Genomic DNA, 8,816 nt, shown 5'->3' with positions numbered 1-8,816 from the left:
GTGCACTTCAGAGGCACAAATCCAACAAAATTGGCACTCGAGCTTCTTGTTAGCACTCCTATTTGAGGCTCAAGCCTCAAGTGCTGTGGCTGGCTCTGTTTGCTGTGTTGAAGAGCAATCGAAATATTCTTTAAAAAATGTTTATATCCTTTGGAAGGCTGTAGTTTAAGGGCAGCCAGTACAAAGTATTCATCCCTCTTGACTGAAATAATTTCACTTTTTTGGATTAGATCTGAACACAATTGACGACTTAATATACCCCTGTCAGTGATTCATGCCTTGATGTGACATTAACAGACTGGTTAAGTCAACATAGTTGTAGTAAGTGATGCTTTATTAAGATGACAAGTTGAGCTTTTTAGTTTATTCAGCAGTAAAGTGACTGTTTAGCCTGAATTAGGAAGATGACAATCTACATTTTTGCATATTTGCTGTGAATTAAGTTGAAGTCTGGGCTGGCTGGTGATAAGAGTGTTGGAGAGGCTTAGGTACTTTCAGTATTGCTAATATTCCTACTGGCAATACAGTTTAAAAGTCGAGGCCACTTGTAATCATGCTGATGCCAACCACATCTCTTCTTCTGTAGTTTCCATTCTCTACATTGATCTTTACAGATGGAGTCTCTCTTCCTTGACTGTCCTTGTAAACCTCATCATACATGTTGACTAATCCAGTGTGTGCAATAATTGTTAGTAATCTTACTCTCCTTGCAGTCAGTGTGCACTGGGTTAATCTGTGGGACAGACAGATAAAATGTGTGCGTGTGAGGGGAAACTCATTTTCCTTGTTACTATTTTGCAGCTGAAAACACAGCTAAACGAAACACTATCAAAACTCAAAGTTGATCAAAACGAGAGACAGAAGGTAGCTGGTGACTTGCCCAAGGTAAGCAGAGACCCTTCACGGTTGCAGATCTAAATGTTATCAAAACTGCCAAGATCAGTAGTTTTGCAGTGCTGGAAAACATGGTGATTTGAGTGGCTTGAGCAGACTGCCTGCCTGGTGAGGTGTCTTTCTCCACTTGCTGGTTCCGCAAGTGGCTGGGACCGTGGGTGTAAGAGCTCATGCAAGATACCTGCATGTCTGTTAAAGTGATAAAAATGCAACTAACAGCTCTGTTTAATTATCCTTCTTGAAAGAGTCTCTTGTTCATAACAATTTTATGGCAGTGGTAACAAGTGGTGATTTGGGGCTGACAGATAATTCTTTATTTAAAGAAACACAGCCGAACAAAAAGCCCTTCCCACAGCCCTACACCCACACCACAGCCTGAAACTTTTAAATCCAGTCTCAAATGGCAGTGGCTTACGAGTTGGTTTACACGCCATCTGCGCGTTTGCACGTGGCTACAAATTGGCTATCACCCAGGAGACTGCAAATCATTAAAGTTAGCTCTACCCAAGCTTGATGAGACAAGCAGGCGGGGTACCTCCGCTTTTTTTTGCTCTCGCAAGATGGATTGGAGTGGAAAATCTTGAAGCATGAGAGGTCTCAGTGCTGTCTGTCACCCCAGAAGCGAACCTCTCGCAGGAGAATTGATAAATGGAGATAAGAATAGCCTGCAGAGTGGCTGAGCTCTGGCTCCAGACTGTGTAACACCTTGTTCCTTCTGCGGCAGATGAATAGGAAGGAAATTGGGCTGCATTCTTGCAGGGCCAGAGCTGTTGGTGGGGCAGGTCTTGTCCTGGGACCAGGGACGGATCATCGCAAAAGCACTGCTAGGAGGTCAGAAAACAAAGACGACCTGCTGCAGTAAGGTGTTTAAAACATTTTTCTCAGGGCAATTATATTGTTTAGCCAACAATAGGTTGTTGACATATGAAGTGAGCTGTGCTGATGTCCCTGGTTCATGGTATATTCTATATAAATGCAGTCTATGATTAAGCTTTTGGAGACCTGCCTGCGCTGTTACTCTTGTACAAAAAATATGCTGCACAATTTTTACCTAATAGCTTGAGATGAGACTACTAAAGCTTCCCTGTAGAATTGCTTTCAAATGCAGGCAGGCTGACATGAAACATGCTGATTGTAAGGAGACACGTCAATCTTGGCAAATGTGTTGGTCCCCTGAGCCAAGCTGGCATAAACCACATTTTCTCCTGAAGAGTGATGTCCTGTGTCTCCAGTGCTCTTGGAGAGATGGGGGTTTGCTTCTCAGCCTTTGCTAATTGTTGTGCCTCCCCTGTGTGTGGTGTTGGTGGTTTTTTGTTATTTTTTTTTTTGTTTTGTTTTGTTTTCTCCCCTACTTGGTGTTGGTGGTTTTTTGTTATTTTTTTTTTTTTTTGTTTTCTCCCCTATAGGCTCAGGAGTCTCTGGCATCTCTGGAGAGAGAAATTGGAAAAGTTGTTGGGGATGCCAATGTTATTGAAAACAGTGATGTTTGCACAGAATCGGTGAGTGTTTCTTTTGAGCCTATGCTCAGGGGCAATGCAAATCTCGTGCAAAACGTGAACTTTGGGGAGTGAGGTCCAGCAAAGGAGCAGGACTTGTTCTGCTGATGGTAAATTAGGGCTTGGTGAAGCTTCCTGTCTTACAACTTGTCAGTGGTGTCCTGGAGCTGTATCCCAAGGATGCTGACATCTTTCTGGGGGTTCTGCCATCATCTTGATTGTGACCACTTCCCCATAGCTCAAATTTGTAAGGAGAGAGATTCTGGACATGAGATCTGGGCTTCCAGAGGGTGGTTGGTTTGGGCAAAAGTGGGAAGAGTCTGGGGAAGATCCCCAGACTTCTCCTTTCTTGAAGAGAGGCTAAAAATAAATCTGCTGATTACTAAATGAGCTTAAAATGTTAACTGTTGCGCTTGCTGACATCCGTAATGCCAAAGAAGGCAGGCAAGTCTTGCATGCCCTGTACACCAAGGCAGACAACGTCTTGCCAGAACATTGACACTTCTGGTCCTCTGCAGCTGTGAGCAGGAGCCTGTCCTTAGCCACTGGTAGGTACCCAAATTCAACTTCAGCTGGTCCTGGCTCCTTGTGCTGATCTAGAAGTGATCCAGCAGCAATATCTTACTAGCCTGAGCTTCGGTAAGCGACAGACTTGAGCACTGCCTTGTGCTGTGTGTGGGCAAGTCTCCAGATTGGTGGTTTTGTACCCTCTGTATATAATGGCATTGCAGCTGCAGGGTCTAGAGTTGGGTGGACTCTGGGGTGGCCTGTTTCCGTGCTTGCAGGTGACTTGCCTGAGCCTGTGGGTTACTGTGCACACAGATGATTGCTGAACTGCTTGTGTAGCTGGTACGCTGAGTGCTGGCCCTAAAAAGGCGCTGCCTGTACAAGCGTTTGAGTTGTGGCTTTGTAACTGGGCTTCTCCATCTCTGGAAACGAGAGCTTTCCCACCAGCTTCAAGACAGCTTCACAAGAGCTTTCCAGAGGGCAGTTGGGAAAGGGAAGGGTAAAGCAGATGCCTTCCCAGCTCGTTTTATGCAGCTAAGTGGTGTCAATGGAACTCATTACCCATTTTCTTCTGATGGATAGAGTGGAAGGAAAATACTGTTGTTTGAGGGGAAAAGGAGCGCTTGCCGGTAGGACAAATAATTTATATCAACTCCTTTTAGCTGCTGTAAGTAAGTAGCTTCATCAGCTGCGAGAGGAAGCTAGGAGTCCTCTAAGGAGTACTGTAGAAAAGCCTTTGCCTTTGTAGTCATTAGCAGAAATGAAGTGGCTTTTCCAGAGTGATCCGTCATGGATGCTGATCGACCCTTGTGTTGTGGGCTCACCGTGTCTGAGCCAGAGATGCAGCTGGGCCTGTGAGACCGTGGATGTCCCAACCCCGTGAGCTGGTTGCCTGGGAGGGGTGTTGGGTCTGCCGAGCCCTCCCTGTCTGTAGCAGGCTGGAGAAGAAAAGCCCTCCTCAAACCAGTGCCAGACTGCTTGCCCTCTGCGGTGCCTTTATGGCTTCTCCAAGTGGTACATCAGAACGGCGATGCCATCAGCTGTGGCGTGTTGTGGCTGGTGAGCCCTCTCCTGAGCTGGGTGTCATTAGATGTGCCCTGGGTATGCTGGTTTGATTTAATTGCCTCACCCTTAACTTGCATAACCCCTCTGGCTCATGCATTGCTCCCCTGCAGCTGTGTGGGCATGTTGTGGAACCCTAACCAGGTTTTCTCCAGAATATCCATGGCTTTATTCGGAAGAGGAGTGTGGAAAAACAGTCCTGATAAACCTGTAATTAAGCCTTCATTAGTAAAAATATGTTAATTGTCTAAACAGCGCTCTTGACAGGTAGCCATTGGCGGAGGCTGGAATTAGAACACTTTCTTTATCTTCTTCCCCGAGCCCTTTTTGCTGCTTTTTTTTTTTTTAAAGAAAAAAAAAACCCAGCTGTCTCCCTAGAAGCCTAAAACCCCAGCTTAAAATAGCTCTCAGATTAAAAAAGAAAGTCTTCCAGCCACTTCCACCTAGCAACAGTGTCTCTTTTTTAAGAAGGACCTGAAAACACAGGCTTGAAAATGAGCATATTTGTTCCTTCTGGGTACTGGAAACCAACCTGCAAGATTGAGAAATGATGCTTGTGTAAACCCTCAGACACATCCAATGTGTTTTCTTTGGACTCCTTTTCTTTCTGTTTAAAAATAGGGCATTTGGTTTTTCTAATCAGCTTCCTTGTCACTTGTGGGATTAGATGATGGCTAAGGGGTGCCTTTTAGTATGCTTTAAGGAAGTCGTTTGTATTCAGCAGCTTGCTTAGAGAGTAAACTTATTTTGAAGCTTATATGAAATCTGATGTGCTTTTTCCCCCCCAGATCTCAGTGTAAAACACTCTGTCACTGAAAACTGGAAATGCTGTACACGTAAAGCACGGTGGAGGGGAATCTCAGTGCAGTGCCTGTTTTAGGTACCGCTCTGTGATCGCAGGGGGTTCCCCGCTACCATCCTCTTCCTCTCTTCATCCCCATATTCCACAGACACGCTTTCCCCCGAGTCATGGAGAGCATGGGGCTGGGGTGCAGCAGCACCTGCGTAAGGCAATCTTGCAGTCCTGGGTTAGCAGAAGCTGCAGCATGACTGAGCCCAAAGCCTTTGGGAGCTGCTCAGGAGTGGCCCCGGGAGGGTTGGGGATGTGTCTATAATTCACGAGTAAACACCACCTGGGATCAGTGAAGCTGCAAAACAGAAGGGAGAGGAAGCACACACGCGGGAGAGAAGAGCTCTTCCCAGAGATGAGGGCTGAGAGTGAATTGAAAGGCTCCTTCATTGCTTCTGCTCCTGGTGTTTTCGGTGCTAATGCACGAGCACTCTCATACCCAGCGCTGTCAGTCAGCGCTGCGGTTCATTCATTTGCTGGGATGCTAATTGCATTTGCCTTCCCACTTTCATCAGTCCATATGAGATTGTCAAGAACATGAATTCGCTTAGCGGACCTGATTTTCTATTTTAATAAGGGTAAAATAGGTTAAGGCTACCCTAATACAGATTCCCAATGATTTTTTACGGTAGAAAAATGTTTACCAGTTGCACTTAAGAGCTTTGCAATATATTGCTTTGTTCTCTTGCCTGAGCCCAGAGTAGTTTCTGTAATGGTGCAGGTGGTTGAGTTTGATTTAATGCCCGCTCTGCGTTACAGCATATCTAGCGGCGTTTCCAGCCAAATGGGAGCTGGGAAAGTGGCCCTCTCTGAACTCGCTCTAATTTCCCTGAAACTCTAGGGAGAGATTTGCAACAGCGTTATGCATCAGTCTCATTCTGTTAGTGAAACTGCTTTCGGTTGGAACGGCGTTGGCCGGTGCTGAGCGAACACCTCCGTGCTCACGTTGAGAATTGGGTACTTCTGTATCGCTGACACCAAGGCAGGGCTGCTTATTTTTAGCTGTTAAATTGCAAGGGAAAGCTCTCCTCCAGGTTACCCGCACGCCCGTGTTAGGAGCTGGATAAGGAGTAGTAATGTGTGTTTTAGATGTGGAGTTCTTTGTACGTCTCCGGAGGAGCTAATCAATAAAAGTAATAAAATGAGGATTATATCACCATTAGCTCAGCAAGCCTCACGCTGGGGAGGAGGGCAGGCAAGAGAGGAAGAGTCCGTTTTGAGTTGTGACACCTCCCTATTAATAAACTGCTGAGCCGCTTAAAAAAAAAAAGCACTTATTTTTGTTTAAAAGAAGCAAGCTCGGCATTTTCATTTCGGAGCAAGAAACGAGTTTTCTCGCTCTCGGTAGCTTTCTTTTTTCCATTTCTCCATGTTGACTGGTGCTTAGACTGCTTTGTGAAGTCCTTAGCCACATCTGGGTGTCACGGCAAGCAGGAATTTCACAGCGGCTCGGGACAGAGGCTGAACCCGTGGGGTCTCCTGAACAGGAGCACCGGTGCTGGGGCATGGGTGGGGAAAGGTGCGTACCTCCAGCCAGCTGTTTCAAATGGCTTCACAGCTGGAACTGCCTTGGGCTTGGGCATTGCATACTGCTGAGGACACCCTCCCACAGGTCCTCGTGGTGGTCCAGCAGCCTTGTTGTTACAGCTGCGGGGGTCAGGAGCCGTCCCTCCCGCTGGGCGCACCGTCACCGCGCTCAGAAGCCTGTGTAGTGCACTCTCGTCTGCGTGGGGTTTCCAGCCAGGCCTGGGGGGACGCGGGGTAACAACTTCTGAGGCCGGATCAGCTGTGGTTACGAGCACAGTTCCTGGAAGCAGCGAGTAAGTGGAGTCCCAGGCAAGGGAGGGTGGGAGCCAGAGGTCAGCAATGCTCCTGCCGGCGCTTGGCGTGTGCAGGTAATTCCCTGGGACAAGAATCGGCTTCTTGACTTTGAACCGTGTTCTCTTTAAATGTGGCCGTAACTCTGACTTGCAAGAATTGTTCCCTTCTGCACGAGGAGCTGTAATTTTATACAGAGGATCTAATTCTAGGCTTTCTTGGTAATTAGATTGTAAATGAGTTTTTAATGGTTTTTTTTTTCTTTCTTCTTCCAGGAATTGACTGATAAAAGACTAAATGTGGCGGTGAATCTTAACCAGGATGTAGGTCATCTCAAGAAGCTGCTTGTGTCAGTAAGCCAAATGCTGTCAAAGGGACGAGAACACTACCAGCTAGTAGGTAGGTAGAGCTGGTGGCTGTCTCGTTGAACTGGGTGGCTGTCAGGAAGGACACTGGTCTGGGATGGTGGGACCTCGTTCAGATTTATCAAGTCCAGTGTCAAAATCTGAAACTGTTCACGTGCAATTCATCAAAAGCTTCTAGTAAGTACCAGATTTGTCCCTCTCTGGAGCCTTACTCCAGTTAGTTGGGACAAATCCCACATACCTATATCCCTCTCTGGGTATGTAACTCTTCATCCTTCCCTTCCACTACTTGCCACTTCACACTGCAGGTTGCTCAAAGCTTTCTTCTCCCAGTGCCTTGTTTCCTTCATCCCAGCTACACGAGCAAAATATCTGCACTTCCATGCTCCAATTTGCTTTGGGCTCGAGGATATAAAGTAACCCCCTGGGCTTTCATTGAGCTAACAGCAACGGCTTGCTGTGGTCACAGGGATATGAGTAGCTGAAGCATCAGTCTGGCATGAACTCTTCATCCAATTATAGACACACGGACAAGGCTTTTATTTTAATGTACGGCCAACTTGGAAACCTGGGCCTTTGTGGTTGACTGCGTCATGCTGGTAAACTTCTTAAATGACCCAAAGTGAGCTAATGGGTAAACTCGAGACCCTAAACTTTCTTGGGAAGCTGATGCAGCTCGTGAGCCTCTGCTGGATGTGCTGTGAGCCGGGTCTAAGGCGGGTTGTGCACTGTTTGGTTTGGGAGGCAGCAGAGCCTTGGCACTGAGGAGCTGCTACAAGAAGCATCAGAATTCCCTCATCAGCTGAGGATGGGGGCTTGATTTTTTTTTTTTTCCTGACGTTGTTTCTTCTGCTCCTGCCTCTGTTACGCAGCAGAGCTGGTTTAGGGGCTGGGGACAGGGTGGTCACGGGAGGGGTGAGCCCAGCCTCATAGCATGGGCTTGGTGCACGTGGGAGGAAGGTGCTACCTGCGCCTTGGGCTCAGCTCTGGGAGGCTGGTCCTGCTCAGCCTCCACCGCCCTGCCGTGTTCCTCTGGGCTTCGTCGTGGGCTGGCGCTAACGAAGCGGCCGGCGTGAGCCGCTGAAGCGCTGGCGAGGCGCGGATTTGCTTGAACGCCGCCCCTCAGAAACCCTTCGGCTGACGTGGAGTTTTGTGTTTTCTCTTGCAGAATGAAGTCACGGGGGAACCGTTAATTTGAGGATAGCAGAAGGCATTGTATTATATTTTGCCAAATTAAAGCCTTATTTATGTTTTCACCCTTTCTACTTCGTCAGAAACACTGAACAGAGTTTTGTCTTTTCTAATCCTTGTTAGACTACTGATTTAAAGAAAAAAAAACCCAACTCTGTAGACACCTCCAGAGTTTAGTTTTATAATAAAACCAAACCTGTTTGGATAATTAGACCTTTACATTCCTGGAGAGACAGTAAACACATAATCTTTTATCTTATTTTGCTCAGTAAAACTTGTTCAGAAAACTCCAACATGGTAAAGTCACCAATGGGATATAACATTTTAATACTGATGTTGTACACTGTTTTACTTAATGACATTTTTGGGATTAGCTGCCTCTGACTTCAACCTCAAGTAAACACTCCTTTTTTTTTTTTTTTTTTTGGTTGCTAATGTAATCAGTTTTTGTAATGGTGTCAGCAAATAAAGGGATGCTATTATTCATGGTGTTCCCGCTCTCTTCTTTTAACTGGATGTGGATGACTCGGGTGAGATTTCCACCTCTCTCCTCCTTGAAACGAGCATCAGGCTGCACTTGGTGTACTTGGGATTTGGGCAGAGGAGGAGGCACGAGCTTGAGAAGAGCAGACT

At 46.6% G+C, this 8,816-nt stretch overlaps 1 protein-coding gene across 4 annotated transcripts in view; it reads left to right on the top strand.

Moving 5' to 3' along the window:
- KTN1 (kinectin 1) overlaps positions 1 to 8,530 on the top strand; it is a 55,934-nt gene extending 47,404 nt beyond the window's left edge. For all 4 annotated transcript variants that reach the window (XM_035890742.1, XM_035890743.1, XM_035890744.1 and 1 more), the window contains 4 exons: positions 802 to 885; positions 2,301 to 2,393; positions 6,903 to 7,026; positions 8,161 to 8,530. In XM_035890742.1, coding sequence (XP_035746635.1) covers positions 802 to 885; positions 2,301 to 2,393; positions 6,903 to 7,026; positions 8,161 to 8,165 — 306 coding nt within the window. In that variant the 3' untranslated portion in view covers positions 8,166 to 8,530. The remainder of the gene's footprint in view (positions 1 to 801; positions 886 to 2,300; positions 2,394 to 6,902; positions 7,027 to 8,160) is intronic.
- The last annotated feature ends 286 nt before the right edge of the window (positions 8,531 to 8,816 follow it).

Source organism: Egretta garzetta, unplaced genomic scaffold, assembly GCF_000687185.1.
Source record: "Egretta garzetta isolate BGI_Z169 unplaced genomic scaffold, ASM68718v1 scaffold3, whole genome shotgun sequence".
In the NCBI taxonomy this organism is placed as follows: domain Eukaryota; kingdom Metazoa; phylum Chordata; class Aves; order Pelecaniformes; family Ardeidae; genus Egretta; species Egretta garzetta.
The sequence above is the reverse complement of the archived record's forward strand: the minus strand, read 5'-3'. Positions and strand labels throughout refer to the sequence as shown.